The sequence below is a fragment of the Heptranchias perlo genome, chromosome 35 (genome assembly GCF_035084215.1).
Source record: "Heptranchias perlo isolate sHepPer1 chromosome 35, sHepPer1.hap1, whole genome shotgun sequence".
Taxonomy (NCBI): domain Eukaryota; kingdom Metazoa; phylum Chordata; class Chondrichthyes; order Hexanchiformes; family Hexanchidae; genus Heptranchias; species Heptranchias perlo.
Window position 1 is genome coordinate 13,787,496 of NC_090359.1, and position 19,589 is coordinate 13,807,084.

At 46.7% G+C, this 19,589-nt stretch overlaps 1 protein-coding gene across 3 annotated transcripts in view; it reads right to left on the bottom strand.

The window, feature by feature from the left end:
• Window positions 1-19,589, bottom strand: part of LOC137302085 (CD209 antigen-like protein E) — a 57,414-nt gene that overhangs the window by 5,353 nt on the left and 32,472 nt on the right. For all 3 annotated transcript variants that reach the window (XM_067971771.1, XM_067971770.1, XM_067971769.1), the window contains one exon: window positions 7,858-7,964. In XM_067971771.1, the coding sequence (XP_067827872.1) occupies window positions 7,858-7,964 (107 nt within the window). The remainder of the gene's footprint in view (window positions 1-7,857; window positions 7,965-19,589) is intronic.

The following is a 19,589-nucleotide window of genomic DNA, read 5'->3' on the forward strand; positions in this document are numbered from 1 at the left end:
GATGAGAGTCCGAGAGGTTAACGCAGAGTAACTCTAAGTCAAGTCATGGCAGCAGAGCTGGCACCTGTGATATGCTCCTCCTACACTATGTGGGAATTCATGGACACTACCGGTGTCCCTGGCGACCATGTGTGCAGGAAGTGTGTCCAGCTGCAGCTACCGGCTAACCGCATTTCGGAGCTGGAGCTGCGGGTGGACTCACTGTGGAGCATCTGCGATGCTGAGATTATCGTGGATAGCACGTTCAGTGAGGTGGTCAGACCACAGGTAAAGATTACACAGTCAGAAAGAAAATGGGTGACTGCCAGGCAGAGTAAAAGGACTAGGCAGTTAGAGCAGGAGTCCCCTGGGGCCATCTCCCCTCTCAAACAGATATGCCGCTTTGGATACTGTTGGGGGAGATGGCTTATCAGGAGAAAGCAGCAAGAGCCAAGTTCGTGGCACCACGGGTGGCTCTGCTGCACACGAGGGGAGGAATAAGAGTGGCAGGGCTATAGTGATAGGGGATTCAATTGTAAGGGGAACAGCTTGGTGCTTCTGCGGCCGCAAACGTGACTCCAGGATGGTATTTTGCCTTCCTGGTGCGAGGGTCAAGGATGTCACGGAGCAGCTGCAGGGCATTCTGGAGGGGAGGGTGAACAGCCATTAGTCGTGGTCCATATCGGTACCAACGACATAGGTAAAAAAAGGGATGAGGTCCTGCAAGGTGAACTTAAGGAGTTCGGAGATAAATTAAAAAGCAGGATCTCAAAGGTAGTGATCTCAGGATTACTACCAGTGCCACGTGCTAGTGAGTATAGGAACAGGAGAATAGACTAGATGAATACGTGGCTGCAGGGATGGTGTAGGAGGGAGGGATTTAGATTCCTGGGACATTGGGACCTGTACAAGTGGGACGGGTTACACCCGAGCAGGAACGGGACCGATGTCCGCGTGGGGGTGTTTGCTAGTGCTGTTGGGGAAGGTTTAAACTAGAATGGCAGGGGGATGGGAACCTGAGCAGTGAGACAGAGGAGGGGGAAACAAGGATAGAAACAAAAGACAGAAAGGGAAGAAGCAATAGTGGAAGACAGAGAAAATAAGGGCGAGAAACAAATTGGGTCATAGTGCAAAATAAAACTAAGATGACTAGCAATCTTAAAAAGACAAGTCTAAAGGCATCGTGTCTTAATGGGTGGAGCATTCGCAACAAGGTAGATGAATTAGCAGTGCAGATAGATATTAACGGTTATGATATAGTTGCGATTACGGAGACATGGCTGCAGGGTGACCAAGGATGGGGACTCAACATCAAGGGGTATTCAATATTTAGGAAGGACAGGCAAAAAGGGAAAGGAGGTGGGGTAGTGCTGTTAGTAAAGGAGGAAATCAATGCAATAGTGAGGAAGGATATTGGCTCGGAAATTCATGATGTGGAATCTGTATGGGTGGAGCTAAGAAACACCAAGGGGCAGAAAACGTTGGTGGGGGTTGTCTGTAAGCCCCCAAACAATAGTGGAGATGTAGGGAAGGCATTAAACAGGAAATTAGAGACGCATGCAAGAAGGGTACAACTATAATCATGGGTGACTTTAATTTACATGTAGATTGGTCAAACCAAATTAGCAATAATACTGTGGGGATGAATTCCTGGAGTGTGTACATGATGGTTTTCTAGACCAATACGTTGAGGAACCAACTAGAGAACAGGCGATCCGAGACTGGGTATTGTGCAATGAGAAAGGATTAATTAACAATCTTGTTGTGCGGGGTCCCTTAGGGAAGAGCGACCATAACATGATAGAATTCCTCATTAAAATGGAGAGTGAAGTCGTTGAATCCGCAACTAGGGTCCTGAATAAAGGAAATTACAAAAGTATGAGGTGCGAGTTGGCTATGATAGATTGGGGAACTTTACTAAAAGGGATGATGGTGGATAGGCAATGGCTAATATTTAAAGAACATGTGCAGGAATTACAACAATTATTCATTCCTGTCTGGCACAAAAATAAAATGGGAAAAGTGGCTCAACCGTGGCTTACAAAAGAAATTAGGGATAGTATTAGATCCAAAGAGGAGACATATAAAATTGCCAGAAAAAGCGGCAAGCCTGAGGATTGGGAGCAGTTTAGAATTCAACAAAGGAGGACAAAGAGATAAAAACTGACTGTAAAAGCTTCGATAAATATGTCAAGAGAAAAAGATTAGTGAAGACAAATGTAGGTCCCTTAAAGTCAGAAATGGGAAATTATAATGGGGAACAAAGAAATGGCAGAACAATTAAACACACACTTTGGTTCTGTCTTCACAAAGGAGGACACAAATAACCTCCCAGAAATGTTAGGGAACGAAGGGTCTAGTGAGAGGGAGGAACTGAAGGAAACCAGTGTTAGTAAAAAAAATAGTGCCAGGGAAATTAATGGGGCTAAAGGCCAACAAATCCCCAGGGCCTGATAATTTACATCCCAGAGTACTAAAAGAAGTGGCCCTGGAAATAGTGGATGCATTGGTGATCATCTTCCAAAATTCTACAGGCTCTGGAACAGTTCCTACAGATTGGAGGGTGGCAAATGTAACCCCACTATTTAAAAAAGGAGGGAGAGAAAACAGGGAATTTGAGACCAGTTAGCCTAACATCAGTAGTGGGGAAAATGCTAGAGTCTATTATAAAATATGGGATAATAGAACACTTGGAAGGCATTAACGGGATTGGACAAAGTCAGCATGGGTTTATGAAAGGGAAATCATGCTTGACAAATCTACTGGAGTTTTTTGAGGATGTAACTAGTAGAATAGATAGGGGAGAACCAGTGGATGTGATGTACTTGGATTTTCAGAAGGCTTTTGATAAGGTCCCACACAAGAAGTTAGTGTGCAAAATTAAAGCACATGGGATTGGGGGAATATACTGGCATGGATTGAGAATTGGTTGACAGACAGGAAACAGAGAGTAGGGATTAACGGGTCTTTTTCCGGGTGGCAGGCAATGACTAGTGGGGTACTGCAGGGATCAGTGCTTGGGCCCCAGCTATTCACAATATATATCAATGATTCGAATGAGGGAACGAAATGTAACATTTCCAAGTTTGCAGACGACACAAAGCTGGGGTGGAATGTGAGCTGCGAGGAGGATGCAAAGAGGCTCCAATGTGATTTAGACAAGTTGGGTGAGTGGGCAAGAACATGACAGATGCATTATAATGTGGATAAATGTGAGGTTATCCACTTTGGTTGTTAAGACAGAAAGGCAGATTATTATCTGAATGGTGAGAGATTGGGAAAAGGGGAGGTGCAACGAGACCTGGGTGTCCTTGTACACCAGTCGCTGAAAGCGAGCATTCAGGTGCAGCAAGCAGTTAGGAAGACGAATGGTATGTTCGCCTTCATTGCAAGAGGATTTGAGTACAGGAGCAGGGATGTCTTACTGCAGTTATACAGGGCCTTGGTGAGACCACATCTGGAGTATTGTGTGCAGTTTTGGTCTCCTTATCTGAGGAAGGATGTCCTTGCCATGGAGGGAGTGCAACAAAGGTTTACCAGACTGATTCCTGGATCAGGACTGACGTATGAGTTGAGATTGGGTCGACTAGGCCTATATTCACTCGAGTTTAGAAGAATGAGAGGTGATCTCATCGAAACATATAAAATTCTAACAGGACTAGCCAGGTAAGATGCAGGGAGGATGTTCCCGATGGCTGGGGAGTCCAGAACCAGGGGTCACAGTCTCAGGATACTGGGATTGCCATTTAGAACTGAGATGAGGAGAAATTTCTTCACTCAGAGGGTGGTGAACCTGTGGAATTCTCTACCACAGAAAGCAGTGGAGGCCAAGTCATTAGATGTATTCAAGAAGAGAGATATATTTCTTAATGCGAAAGGGATCAAGGGATATGGGGAAAAAGCGGGAGCAGGGTACTGAGTTAGACGATCAGCCATGATCATTTTGAATGGCAGAGCAGGCACGAAGGGCCGAATGGCCGACTCTTGCTCCTATTTTCTATGTTTCTATGACCCCAGGGTACAATGAACAGTTCACCTCTCTATACTGATCTTCAGACAGTTCAGTAGACAGGCTCTGCACAGAGTAGATCAGAACCACGATGTATTCACCTCTCAACCCAGGAGGACGAGGGTGATCTGCCGTGAACTGGTGACGCCCCTGGGTTGACAATAAAGGTAAGACCGTACAGAGTCCCAGCAGCCAAACAGAGGGAAGTTAGTCCGGAGATGAAGAGGATGTTGGAGCGAGGTATGATTGAAGAATCACATGGTGAATGGAGTAGCCCCATTGTTTGGTTCCAAAGAGTCATGGAGCAAGTATTGAGGACTCATACCCGGTATGCGGCAACACACGTGGATGAAGAAATCATCTATAATACAGACTGGGGTTCCCATTTACGTAAAGTAGAGGCAGAATAAGGATATTTGGGATCACAGCAAACCCAGAGAAGTGCCACATTGGGTTGTCAGATACCAAGTACTTAAGTTCCACTGTAAGGGGTGAGGTGAAGCCTCAGGTGAGCAAAGTTGAAGCTATAAAAGCCTGGCCCCGACAGTGAATGGGAATCAAGTCGGAGCCTTTCTGGGTATCGCGGTTATTTCCGACGACTTATTCCTGGCTTTGCTCCTGAGTCGCCCCCTTACCAACCGGACCAAAGCAAAAGGTACAGAGGAACCCTAGAGCTTTCAGGGACCTGAGCCAAGCCCTGTGTAATGATCCTGTGCTCATGGTCCCAGACTTTAGCCTAAAGTTCATTCTGTAGACCGATGCTTCAGAGGTGGGTTTCGGAGTTGTACTTTCTCAAATAATTGAGGGAGAGGAACATCCCATGCTTTACCGGAGCAGAAAACTGTTGCCGAGGGAGCAACGATGGGCGACGGTAGAGAAGGAGTGCCTGTCAATTAAATGGGCGGTGGAAACTCGAAGGTACCACCTGCTGAGGCGCCAGATTCTCCTGGTGACCGATCACGCGGCCCTCAGGTGGATGCGGACTAACAAGGAGAAGAATTCCTGTGTTTCTCGGTGGTTTTTGTCGCTCCAGCCCTACTGGTTGAGGTGGAACACCGGGCAGGAGTGGTTCATGGGAATGCCGCTGCCCGCTCCCGATGTACTGCCTCGTGGTGCAGGCTGCTGGAGCAGGTGGGTCTATGCTGGGGAGAGGGGTGGCTGGAGGGGGATGTAACAAGGTGATTGAGGGCCAGTATTTCAGCTGCAGGCAAATGAGGGCCCTGACACCAGAGGAAAGGTATTGCCCTTTTAATATCTCGCCTTTAAGGGGAAGGGTATTCCCCTTTAAGAACCGCACCTTTAGGAAGATAGAGGCACTGGAGAAAGTGCAAAAAAGATTTACTAGGATAATACCACAACTGTGAGGTTATACCTATCAGGAAAAACTGGGCAGGCTGGGGCTCTTTTCTCTAAAAAAGAGAAGACTGGCGGTGGGGGGGTGGGGGGTGACCCGATAGAGGTCTTTAAGATAATGGAAGGATTTGATAGGTTAGACAAAGAGAAAATGTTTCCACTTAGAATCATAGAAAGATTACAGCACGGAAGGAGGTCATTCAGCCCATCGAGGCCGTGCCAGCTCTATGCATGAGCAATCTAGGTAGTCCCACTCCCCCGCCCTTTCCCCGTAGCCCTATTTTTTTTTCCTTTCGAGTACTTATCCAGTTCCTTTTCGAAGGCCATGATTGAATCTGCCTCCACCACCCCCTCGGGTGCAAACCAGATCCTAACCTTTCGCTGTGTAGAAAAGTTTTTCCTCATGTCACCTTTCGTTCTTTTGCCAATCACCTTAAATCTAACCCCTCTGGTTCTTGACCCTTCCACCAATGGGAGCAGTTTCTCTCTATCTGGACCCTTCATGATTTTGAATACCTCTATCAAATCTCCTCTCAACCTTCTCTGTTCCACGGAGAGCAATCCCAGCTTCTCCAGTCTATCCACGTAATTTAAGTCCCTCATCCCTGGGGAGGGTCCCTCATCCTTGTGGGGAAGACCAAATTAGGGGCCATTAATATAAGGTAGTCACTAATAAATCCAATAGGGAATTCAGGAGAAACTTCTTTACCCAGAGAGTTGTAGAATGTGGATCTTGCTGCCACAAGGAGTAGTTGAGGTGAATAGCATCGATGCATTTAAGGGGAAGCTAGAGAAACACATGAGGGATAAAGGAATAGAAGGATATGCTGATAGGGTTCGATGAAGTAGGGAGGAGGCTCGTGTGGAGCATAAACACAGGCATGGATCTGTTGGGCCGAATGGCCTGCTTCTGTGATTTACATTCTATGTAAGAGCTAATTGCTACTGCAGTGGTTGGAGACCTCCCCCCAGCCAGGTGAGCATCGAAGGGCGAGGTTCAACAGAAGCAGGGGAACTGGTCGAGGCTGGGAATTGGAGAGTTTTCTCGGTCCTGCTGAATCGAATGTACTGTGTAGTTTTGTTTAGTGTTCTGTTAACTATAAAAAGTGCTTTAAGTGCGGCTTATTCTAGGACGACTGTTTGTGGGACAAAAAGGCTCCGAGGTGGTAGTGCCCTGTAACAAGGGTTATAGGGAACGGTAGTGTAGGGGTTATATGTAATAGACTATGGTAGTGCAGGGGTTATAGGTTATAGGGAACGGTAGTGTAGGGGTTATAGGTTACGGTAATGCAGGGATTACAGGTTACAGGGTGTGGTCGTGTTGGAGTTCTAGGATATAGGTTACAGTAGTGTAGGGGTTATAGGGGACAGCGGTGGGGGTGTTGGAGGGCCGGCAGTGGATTGGTGGTAGTGTAGGGGTTATGGGGTACTGTGGTGTAGCGGTTATGGGGTACGGTTATGTAGGGGTTATAGGTGACGTTAGTGGAGTGCTTGTAGCGTAAAGGTTATGTAACTGGATTAATAATCCCGAATCCCAGACTAATAATCCAGAGAACGTAAGTTCAAATCCCACCATGGCAGTTTGAGAATTTGATTTCAGTGAAAAAAGATCTGTTAATGAAAGGCTGGTATTGGTGAAAGTGACCGTGAAGCTGTCGGATTGTGGTAACAACACAACTGGTTCACTAATGTCCTTTAGGGAAGGAAACCTGCCGCCCTTACCCGGTCCGGCCTATATGTGACTCCAGTCCCACACCGTCCTGCTTGACTCTGAAGTGGCCTCGCAAGTTACTCAGTTGTATCAAACCGCTACCATTCGAAGTATAATGACCACCACCTTCTCAGGGTAACTGGGGCGGGCAATAAATACCCACCTCGCCAGCGATGCCCACATCCCCAGATTGAATCATTTATTTTAAATATCCTTTTATCATTTCCTACTGCAGTTGGTAATTCAGTCGGGAACTACACGCCGTGCGGTTCATTTTCATTCTTCCCGCCCGACGGTAAACGGGTGACAGGAGATCCGCCGCCCGCTGACATTCCGCTCGATAGTCGTTCCCATCGAAGTGAGTGGAGATTAAAATCGTACAGAATGTAAAACCACCGGCCGATTCGCTCCCGCCCGTTTTATCCCGACGGTAAAAGTGAACATTCAGCCCAGAATGGTTTCTCAGGCCCCACCCCCGGCCCAGGGGCGAATTTTAACATTTTCACAAAGACAATTGGAAAGGAAAATGGTGGGAGGTGTAGAACGGGCGGCCGATCCGATATCGCCCGTTTTACACTATCGCCTGAAGTTAAAATGAAGCCCAGACTGTTCCTTGTACAGTCAGACTGTGCAGACTAATCACACAGTGAACACTGGAACCGACAAACACACGGGATTTTATTCCGGGAATCTGATTGGATTTGAGGTCAAGCTCCGAAGATCACTGAGCCGAGGTCTCACCACCCAGTTTCCCGGGAATATTGTTCTGCGTCCCCTCCATTCACTCACACCTCTCAGTACTCACTCAGGTTCAGAGAGCGGGCCTGCACCATCCACCCATTGCCAGGTGCCTTCCTTTTCCTCGTCCGTCAATCCAATCCAGTGTGGATCATCTCCGCCCTTAACAAAATCCTTCAGGGAATGTGAAAATATTACACAGCTTGTAAGATTATTATTACTATTTTTAATTGAAAAACTAGGAGCAGGGCCAATGCTTATTGTGTAACACTGCTCAATGGTTGTAGACAGTAAGGAAGGAGACAAGGCAATTAAATAACAGTGAGTGTGTGACGTTTAACTCGTGTTTTAAAGTATGTTGATTGTGGGAGGAAGAGAAAAAAAGAAACCAAAGAACGACCTTGCATTTATACAGCGCCTTTCACGACCTCAGGACGCACCAAAGCGTTTCACAGCCAATTAATATATTTGAAGGTCAGTGACTTTTGAAATGAGGGGAAACTCAGCAGCCAGTTTGAGAACAGCAAGTCACCACAGTAATTAGATAACGACCAGATCAACTGGTTTAGTGATGTTGGTTGAGAATAAGTAATAGTCAGGATGCTGGAAGATCTCCCCTGCTCTTCTTCGAATAGTGCCATGGGATCTTTTACACCCACCTGAGAGGGCAGATGGAGACTTGGGGCCCGATATTACCATGGCGGCGGGGGGTCGATTGGACGCGTGGGGAACGCACCCGGTGAAATCAGTCTGCTCCGCGCGCAATCGCAGACTGATTGGATCCACTGACCTGTTCTCCACATCGGCGGACTGCGCATGCGCAGTAAGGTCTGTCAGCTGGAGGAGCTCTGTTTGAAGGGGCAGTCCTCCACTGACTGATGCTGCAAGAAATCGGAATAATTACAGCATGGAGCAGCCCAGGGGGAAGGCTGCTCCCAGTTTAATGATGCCTCACTCCAGGTATCATTAGATGGGGTGAGGAAGAAGGGGAGGACAGAGATCATCCCCCCGGCGGGCGGGAGGAAGCGGCCTGCTTCTGCCACCAAGAAGGCCTGGCACAAGGTAGCAGAGGAGGTCACCAGCACCACCAACATATCGCCCACCTGCATACAGTGCAGGAGGCGTTGCAATGACCTAAGTAGGTCAGCCAAAGTGAGTACACTTACTCATTCCCCTACACTCCATCTGCCACATCACTGCCCCCACCCCACATCTCCTTCTGCACTGCCAACACTACTCTGTCACATCACCCCTCACACCCACTCAAACCTCATCCTCATCTTACCTGCACTTACTCACCTCGCCAGTACTCATCCAGCCACTACCACTCAACCCAATCCTCATACAATCTCATGGCTCTATCTCAGACTTACCCTCTCATGCATCTCTTTCACAGTCAGCCTCACTCAACCTGCCACTACCTGTGCTGCAACCACAGGGCATGCATCACATATGTGCAGTAGAAAGCGTAAGGCAAACGTGTCGTGAGCATGAAGGGGATGTACAATGGTGTTTGAGGGTTTGTCATGGTTTTTACTTATATTTAATTTCTGATCAACTCACATCACATATTATATTGGCACCACCAGTGCCATGTCTTTGCGAATCTTGTCTGGTTTGTGCAATAATGCCCTTTCCTGAGGATCACTAAGACCCACAACTGATGCCATCCATCGTGTCACTGCAGAGTGGGTGTAGGTGTATTTGCAGGGCTCTTTTGTGCAGACGACTGAGAGACGTCGGCGATGTCCCCGGTGGCACCCTGGAAGGATGCGGAGGAGAAGTTGTTGAGGGCAGTGGTGACTTTGACAGCGACAGGTAAGAAGATGGTGCTCGGGCCAGCCAGGAGCAGCTCGGCATGAAGGAGGCTGCAGATGTCCACGACTACATGTCTAGTGACTCTGAGCCTCCGTGTGCACTGCTGCTCAGAGAGGTCCAGGAAGCTGAGCCTCTGTCTGTGGACCCTGTGGTGAGGGTAGTGCCCTCTGCGACACATCTCTCTCTGCGGTTGCCATCCCTCCTGCTGTGCAGGTGGCTGTGTCACAGCACTGTGTTGTGGAGCTCCACGTGTCAGAGGTGGACGGCGAGGCTGGTGATGCTGTTCGTCCTCCGAGGAGGTCATGACTGCAGCTATGGCGGCCCCCATCCGGAAGATGTACATCTGAGGGGTCCGCAAGTTAGGTACATGTGTCTGGACACCGGGTTAAGTGTGCAAGTTGGTGAATTTTATTGTTAGGAGGGTGGTGGTGGAGGCCAAACTTTGTCCAAAGTGACAGAGTGGCCTCCTGCAATGAGTGAGGGACTCCCCCCGCCCCCGACCTGTCAAATAGACCTTTGCAGCTGCCACAGGCTGATGGCTGCAACACGTCCATTTGAACTGGGAGTGTTTCCCCCAGTACGGGAAAGAGTCCCAGTCAGTTGCAAAATCCCATCCCTGCTAAAATAACTGGTCAATCAGGACTGTAAACGACCTGAAGTACCTGTTCAATTACTTTAAGTGGCACCCTGCCGGCTTTAATTGCTGGCGGGAGTCCCACATGCGGGGGCTGCGTGCATGTGAGCGCGTCAGTGGGGAACCCGGAAGTGGGCGGGTTGGAGCCGGGCTCCCGCCCCGGGAATCCCCGATTTTCGCAGCCCCCTCCCCGCCACCAACGCACCCGACTGCGAGTGCGAAAATCGAGCCCTTGGTTTCATTGTTTCATAGAATCATAGAATGATGCAACACAGAAGGAGGCCATTCGGCCCATTGTGCCTTTGAAAGAGCTATCCGATTAGTCCTATTCCCCTGCCCTTTCCCCATCGCCCTGCAATTTTTTCCCCTTCAACAATTTATCCAATTCCTTTTTGAAAGTTATTATTGAATCTGCATCCACCATCCTTTCAGGCAGTGCATTCTAGATCATAACAACTCGCTGTTTAAAACAATTTCTCCTCATCTCCCCTCTGGCTCTTTAACCAATTACCTTAAATCTGTGTCATCTGGTTACCGACACTTCTGCCACTGGAAACAGTTACTCACTTATTTAGTAAAACCCTTCATGGTTTTCAACACCTCTAATAAATCTCCCCTTAACTTTCTCTGCTCGAAGGAGAACAGTCCCAGTCTCAAAAAGAATTGAGGAATAAGAGAGGACTTAAAACTATAAATGGGAGTTGTCTACAGACCTCCTGATGCGACAATGAAGTGGTAGTATGTATTAATTCAGAGATTAGAGAAGCTTGTAGCAAAAACTGAGTTATTTTCATGGGAGACTTTAATGTTCAAATGGATTGAGAAGAGCAGACGAGCTCAAGTCAGAAAGGTAGTGAATTTCTTGAGTGCATTCAAGATAGCTTTCTGGAACAATGTGTTCTAGAACCAATTGAGCAGGACAAGAAGAAGAGGGCAGGCCATACTAGATTTAGTGATGAGTAATGAGCCAGACTTAGTTAATAATCCAACAGGAAGGGAACATTTATCTGACAGTGATCACAATATCATCGAGTTCCATGTTAGATTTGAAAAGGAGAAACGTCACACAGTTACTTAGATTCTAGATTTTGGGAATGTTAACGGGATGAGACAGAGACTGACGACGGCAAACTGGTCAAAACTGTTATCGGGTAAAACTACTGATGAACAGTGGGAGGTGATCAAAAAATAATTTCGCTTAATACAGGACCAGTGTATAAGCCTAAAGGGCAAGAGCTCTACTTCCCAAATAAAACAGCCATGGTGGACAAAAGAAGTGAGAGATAACATAAAACGAAAGGAAGGAGCATATAAAAGTGCAAAGAATCTCATAGATCCAGGGGCCTGGGAGAGACAGCAAGAACAGCAAAGGAAGACAAAAAAAGATAGTGAGAGCTGCAAAAAAAGAATAATAAAAGAAACTTGGGAGGGATATCAAGATTAACACAAAAAGTTTTTACAATTATATTGGAAGAAAAGGGGTCGTCAATGGTAACGTGGGTCCTTCCGAAACAGATGTGGGTAATGTTGCAAATGAAAAAATAGAAACGGCAGAATTGTTGAATAATTACTTTTGGCATAATTTTAGCTCCGAGCCGGGAAGGTGGGTGGAGGCGCTGGGTTGGTCGAATTGCGAACGGGAAACCCGGAAATACGGGTTTCCAAGATGTCCTTATGATTTTGACGTCAGGACATTTTTTTTTTTGTCTTTTTCCCGTCTCTCAGACGAGACTGATTGACAGGCTGGACTCAATCGGACGGGAGAAGAGCAAGGAAGAGGTAAGTGAACAGATAAATCTTAGATTGTGTGGATGGGGGGGCAGCATGGTGGGGGAGTCGCGATCGTCGGGGGGAGGGGGTCGCAGTAGGTCGGCCTGTTGGGTTTGGGGGAAGCACTCCTGCTTCTCCGTGCGCACAAACTGTGCGATAAAGGAACTTACCTGCAGTTTCGGGTGTTCTCCTCCTCCTCTCACATGGCGTGAAGGAGAAGGCCTGGGAATCCTGGCCCCCAGAGGTTGAAATCGCAGAACCTTTCAAAATGGAGGCCCGCAGCCTCCTTGGAAGGTTTTAGTGACCAACCCGCCTCCTGGGAATGGGTTGGTTCCCCGCCCCTCGTCCCGCCCCTTGTCCCGGCCCCGTGAAAACCAGAAATGGGCGAGTTGGAGGTGGGTCTGAAATTGTTACAATTTTCAATGCCCCCCCGCCCCCAGCCCACCCGTTTTTCCCACTTAATATCCTGCACTTTGTATCAGTCTTCACAGTAGAGGAAGAGGATAATATATCTGACATTCCAGGGAAACTAAAAATAAGTCAAAGTCTGGAACTTACCAAAGTTAACATAAGCAAGAAAATAGTATCAGCAAATAAAGCTCCCATCTACACAACACTACACTAAAGACTGACAAATCCCCAGGACCTGATGGTTTCCACCCCAGGGTTTTAAAGGAAGTAGGTTAGGAAATTGCAGATTGCGGGTGGACTCACTGTGGAGCATCCGCGATGCAGAGAAACTCGTGGATAGCACGTTTAGCGAGTTGGTCACACCGCAGGTAAAGGGTATACAGGCAGGAAGTGAATGGGTGACCACCAGGAAGAGTAAGAGATGCAGGCAGGTAGTGCAGGGGTCCCCTGTGGCCATCCCCCTCTCAAACAGATATGCCACTTTGGATGCTGTTGGGGGGGATGACTTATCAGGGGAAGGCAGCAGCAGCCAACTTCCTGGCACCACGGGTAGCTCTGCTGCACAGGCTGGGAGGAAAAAGAGTGGCAGAGCTATAGTGATAGGGGACTCAATTGTAAGGGGAATAGACAGGCGTTTCTGCGGCCGCAACCGAGACTCCAGGATGGTGTGTTGCCTCCCTGGTGCAAGGATCAAGGATGTCTCGGAGCGGCTACAGAACATTTTGGAGGGGGAGGGCGAACAGCCAGCTGTCGTGGTGCACATAGGCACCAACGATATAGGTAAAAAAGGGGATGAGGTCCTAAAAGCAGAATATAGGGAGTTAGGAGGTAAATTAAAAAATAGGACCTCAAAGGTAGTAATCTCAGGATTGCTGCCAGTGCCACGTGCTAGTCAGAGTAGAAATAGGAGGATATTTCAAATGAATACGTGGCTAGAGGAATGGTGCAAGGGGGAGGGATTCAAATTCCTGGGACACTGGAAACGGTTCTGGGGGAGGTGGGACCAGTACAAACCGGACGGTCTGCACCTGGGCAGGGCCGGGACCGCTGTCCTAGGAGGAGTGTTTGCTAGTGCTGTTGGGGAGGGTTTAAACTAAAGTGGCAGGGGGTTGGGAACCTGAGCAGGGAGAGAGAGGAAAGCGTAACAGGAAGGGACAGAAGGTATGGAGTAATAGGTAAAGTGTTAAAAAAGGAAAAAGCAGGAACTAAGCGTCACAAAACAGATTTGAAAGTTCTTTATCTGAATGCACGTAGCATTCGTAATAAAATGGACGAGTTAACGGCACAAATAACTACGTATGGGTATGATCTTGTGGCCATTACAGAAACATGGCTGCAGGGTGACAACGACTGGGAATTAAATATGCCAGGGTATTTAACAATCAGGAAGGACAGGCAGGAAGGAAGGGGAGGTGGGGTGGCTATGTTAATAAAGGAAGGAATCACTGTAATACAGAGAAATGATATTGGGACAAAGCATCAAGATAATGAAACAGTTTGGGTGGAGATAAGGAATAATAAGGGAAAAAAAACATTAGTGGGCGTAGTATATAGGCCTCCTAATAGTTGCAACTCTGCTGGAAGAAGTATTAATCAGGAGATAGTCGGGGCATGTAATAAGGGAACAGCCATAATTATGGGGGATTTTAATTATCATATTAACTGGACAAATCAAATTGGGCAGAGCAGCCTTGAGGACGAGTTCATTGAGTGCATCAGGGATGGATTTCTTGAGCAGTATGTAACTGATCCTACAAGGGGGCAGGCAACCTTGGACCTGGTCCTGTGTAATGAGTCAGGATTAATTAATAATGTCCTAGTTAAGGATCCCCTTGGAACGAGCGACCACAACATGGTTGAATTCCATATCCAATTAGAGGGTGAGAAGGTTGATTCTCAAACAAGCGTACTGAGCTTGAATAAAGGAGACTATGATGGTATGAGAGCGGAATTGATTAAAGTGGACTGGGAAAATAGATTAAAGGGTAAGACGGTACATGAGCAGTGGTGTTCATTTAGGGAGTTATTTTACAACTTTCAAAATAAATATATTCCACTGAGGAAAAAAGGGTGTAAAAGAAATGACAGCCACCCGTGGCTAAGTAAAGAAATCAAGGATAGTATCCGACTAAAAACAAGGACATATAAGGTCGCCAAACTTAGTGGGAGGATAGAAGATTGGGAATTCTTCAAAAGACAGCAAAAAGTAACTAAAGGATTGATTAAGAAAGGGAAGTTAGATTATGAAAAGAAACTAGCAAAAAATATAAAAACAGATAGCAAGAGTTTCTATAGTTATATAAAAAGAAAAAGGGTGGCTAAGGCAAACATAGGTCCCTTAGAGGATGAGACCGGGAAATTAATGGTGGGAAACATGGAGATGGCAAAAATGCTGAACAAATATTTTGTTTCAGTCTTTACAGTAGAGGACACTAAGAATATCCCAACACTGGACAAACAGGGGACTCTCGGGGGGGAGGAGCTAAATACGATTAAAATCACTCAGGAGATGGTACTCAGTAAAATAATGGGACTCAAGGCGGATAAATCCCCTGGACCTGATGGCTTCCATCCTAGGGTCTTGAGGGAAGTGGCAGTAGGGATTGTGGATGCTTTGGTGATAGTTTTCCAAAATTCCCTGGACTCAGGAGAGGTCCCGGCAGATTGGAAAACTGCTAATGTAACACCGTTATTTAAAAAGGGTAGTAGGCAGAAGGCTGGAAATTATAGGCCAGTTAGCTTAACATCTGTGGTGGGTAAAATTTTGGAGTCTATTATTAAGGAGACAGTAACGGAACATTTAGATAAGCATAATTTAATAGGACAAAGTCAGCATGGCTTCATGAAGGGGAAGTCATGTCTGACAAATTTGCTTGAGTTCTTCGAGGATATAACGTATAGGGTGGATAAAGGGGAACCAGTGGACGTAGTGTATTTAGACTTCCAGAAGGCATTCGACAAGGTGCCACATGAAAGATTATTACTTAAGATAAAAAATCACGGGATTGGGGGTAATATTCTGGCATGGGTGGAGGATTGGTTATCAAACAGGAAGCAGAGAGTTGGGATAAATGGTTCATTTTCGGACTGGCAACCAGTAACCAGTGGTGTTCCACAGGGGTCGGTGCTGGGTCCCCAACTCTTTACAATCTATATTAACGATTTGGAGGAGGGGACCGAGTGCAACATATCAAAATTTGCAGATGATACAAAGATGGGAGGGAAAGTAGAGAGTGAGGAGGACATAAAAAACCTGCAAGGGGATATAGACAGGCTGGGTGAGTGGGCGGAGATTTGGCAGATGCAATATAATATTGGAAAATGTGAGGTTATGCACTTTGGCAGGAAAAATCAGAGAGCAAGTTATTTTCTTAATGGCGAGAGACTGGAAAGTACTGCAGTACAAAGGGATCTGGGGGTCCTAGTGCAAGAAAATCAAAAAGTTGGTATGCAGGTGCAGCAGGTGATCAAGAAAGCCAACGGAATGTTGGCTTTTATTGCTAGGGGGATAGAATATAAAAACAGGGAGGTATTGCTGCAGTTATATAAGGTATTGGTGAGACCGCACCTGGAATACTGCATACAGTTTTGGTCTCCATACTTAAGAAAAGACATACTTGCTCTCGAGGCAGTACAAAGAAGGTTCACTCGGTTAATCCCGGGGATGAGGGGGCGCACATATGAGGAGAGGTTGAGTAGATTGGGACTCTACTCATTGGAGTTCAGAAGAATGAGAGGCGATCTTATTGAAACATATAAGATTGTGAGGGGTCTTGATCGGGTGGATGCAGTAAGGATGTTCCCAAAGATGGGTGAAACTAGAACTAGGGGGCATAATCTTAGAATAAGGGGCTGCTCTTTCAAAACTGAGATGAGGAGAAACTTCTTCACTCAGAGGGTGGTAGGTCTGTGGAATATGCTGCCCCAGGAAGCTGTGGAAGCTACATCATTAGATAAATTTAAAACAGAAATAGACAGTTTCCTCGAAGTAAAGGGAATTAGGGGTTATGGGGAGCGGGCAGGAAATTGGACATGAAGCTGAGTTCGGATCGGTCAATGCCCTGTGGGTGGCGGAGAGGGCCCAGGGGCTATGTGGCCGGGTCCTGCTCCGACTTCTTGTGTTCTTTAGATTTGTGGTTGGGATCAGATCAGCCATGATCTTATTAAATGGCGGAGCAGGCTCGAGGGGCCGATTGGCCTACTCCTGCTCCAATTTCTTATGTTCTTATGTTCTTAAGCCATAATCTTCTAAAGTTCTCTCCATTCAGGAATTGGATTGGAACATTGCAAACATAACTCTATTATTTAAGAAAGGTGAGAGAGAGAAACCAGAATTGGCCTGATAGTCTAACATCTGTTGTGGGGAGGCTATTGGAATCTATAATTAAGGACAAATTGAGTGAACACTGAGAGAAATTTGAGCTGATTAGAGAGAGGCAACATGGCTTTGTAAAGGATTGGTCATGTCTAATTAACCTAATTACATTTTTTCAGGAATATCTATGGATGTAGGTTATATGGACTTCCAGAAGGCATTTGATGAAGTTCCTCACAAGAGACTGGAAGCAAAAAGTAAAGCTCATGGAATTGAAGGCGAATTATTGACCTGGTTAGGGGATTGGTTCGGCGGTAGAAGAGAGAGGGCTCTAAATTGGGTCGTGTAGCGCCCATTGTTTCAGCGCAACACGGCCTCTCCGACATCCAAGATGGCGTCTTGGATGCGCACGCACGTTTCCAGCATGACATGCACCAGATGTCATCTTGGTATAGGAGTTTGCACAGGCGCAGATGGCGAACACTGAAATCATGTAAAGTAGGGAGAAAATGGATGAAATCAGTGTGCAACGCTGATTTAAAGTGATAGACACCATTTTGTGACTTAACGCTCAACTCAACGCACAGTCTTAACCCCGACCATCTAAACGTATCGTAGAGTTCCTGGAGGACCCCCCATCGGCGCTATTTAAAAGAGACCTTGCAGGATTTACAGGTTTGTGGCTAGATTTTTGCTTCTGGCTGCCGAGACATTTTAAACTGTTTTTAGAGGTCTCCTAGACTTGAATACGAGGACGCGGGGACATAGCCTAACATTTAGAGCCAGGACGTGCAGGAGTGAAGTTAGAAAATGCTTCTACACACAAAGGGTGAGAGACATTTGGAACATTCTTCTGCAGATGGTGATGCTAGCTCACGAGTGAAAGTTAAATCTGAAACTGATAGATTTCTGTGAACCAAGCGTATTAAGGGATGGAGCTAAGGCGGGTATATGGAGTTAGATCACAGGTCCACCATGATCTTATTGAATGGCGGAACAGGCTCGAGGGGCTAAATGCCACTGCCACTTGCTGCCTCTTGATATGCGCCACCTTCTCCTGCAAGAATGCGTGTTGTCTGGGTGATGTGCCTGTTATGGTTGAATAGCTGCCAGCTTGTGGCTTGTGAGTTGTGGGTGGGCGGCTTGAAACAGTGGTAATGTGTGAGGGTGAGAGGAAGCATCTGGTTGGAAGAGTTGAGTACTGATGGAAAGAGTTTGTTGGTGTGTGGGTGATGGGTGTGTGGTACATTGTGCAGTTGGTAGGAGACACTACTTAAAGTTGACCTCACTCACCTTGACCAATCATGTCAAAGCACTGAACTTCTTCCTGCACTGCATCCATGTTCATGATGCTGTGCGCCTGGCACTGACTTCGTCCCCTACTGCCTCCCACTGCCGTTTGGGTGTATGTCTAGAGGGACTATTGCCCCCCTCCCTCCCCCCACTGCAGATATAGGATGCCCCTCTTTTTGTCCAGCTCTTGCACCAACGCCCTTGGTGCATCAGCAGAGAACTTTGGTGCACACCATCTCGCAGGCCTCGTACAAACTCAGATCAGCAGATTGGTGAGGTCTGGCATGCAGATTGGAGGATGTGGGATTTAGTGGTGCACATCCTTTATTCAATGTGTTAACATAACTCAGTGTGTAAACATAGGGACGGGACCTGCATCTGTGCTTTACGTGTGCGATGCCTGATCTCCGTTCAGACGTTATTTTCAGCAAATAAGAGGTACCAGCTGCATTGAAGAGCTTTCTAACAGACAGTCTGCCTTTAAGAGATTGAGCTCCCCCGGTGGTGGAAAGTGTGAATTGCACTGATTCCATGAGCAAGGCCCGGAATGGAACGCTGATTGCAATTGAGTCCACCGCGCCAGGAAACTTGCATCCTGCCTGCGCAGGAACCATTGGGCGCGGGGTAACAGCACATCATGCTATCCTGGCCCAAAAACGGCCACTGTCCAATTTGTCCCCCAGAGAGTCTTGTAATGTGTACTCGAATTGGAAGAAAATGACTAGTGGTATCCCAGGGATCTCTGCTGGGGTCTTAACTATTCACTACATTTATTAATAACTTAGAATACAAGTTAGAGAGCCATATATCCAAGTTTGCCAATGAAACAAAGATGGGTGGCATAGTAAGTAGTGTAGAAGGGAGCTTAAAATTACAGAGACATTGATTGATTAAGTGAATGGGCATAACTGCGGCAGATGGATTTCAATGCAGGAAAATGTGAGGTCATCCATTTCGGAACAAGAAAACATCGATCTGAGTATTTTTTAAATGGTGAAAATCCAGGAACAGTGGAGGTTCAAATAGATTTGGGGGCCCATGTACATAGATCACTATAATGTAGTGGTCAGGTACAAAATATAATCATAAAGGCTAATGGAATGTCAACCTTTAAAGCTGGAGGGCTGGAATATAAAGGGGAGGAAGTTACGTTACAGCTATAAAAGCCCTGGTTGGACCACATCTGGGGCACTGTGTACAGTTCTGGGCACCGCACCTTAGAAAGGATATATTGGCCTTGGAAGGAGTGCAGCGCAGATTCACCAGAATGTTACCAGGGCTCCAAGGGTTAAATTATGAGGAGAGATTACATACATTAGGCTTGTATTAGCTTGTATAGAAGGTTAAAGGGTGATGTGATTGAGGGTTTTAGGAAATGAAAGGAATCGATAGGGTCGATAGAGAGAAACCTTTTTTGCTTGTAGGGGAGTCTAGGACAAAGGGGCCTATCATTAAAATCAGAGCCAGGCCATTCAGGAGACTTTAGGAAACACTTCTTCACAGAAAGGTTGGAGAAGTGAGGAACTCTCTCCCACAGAAAGCAGTAGATGCTAGTTCA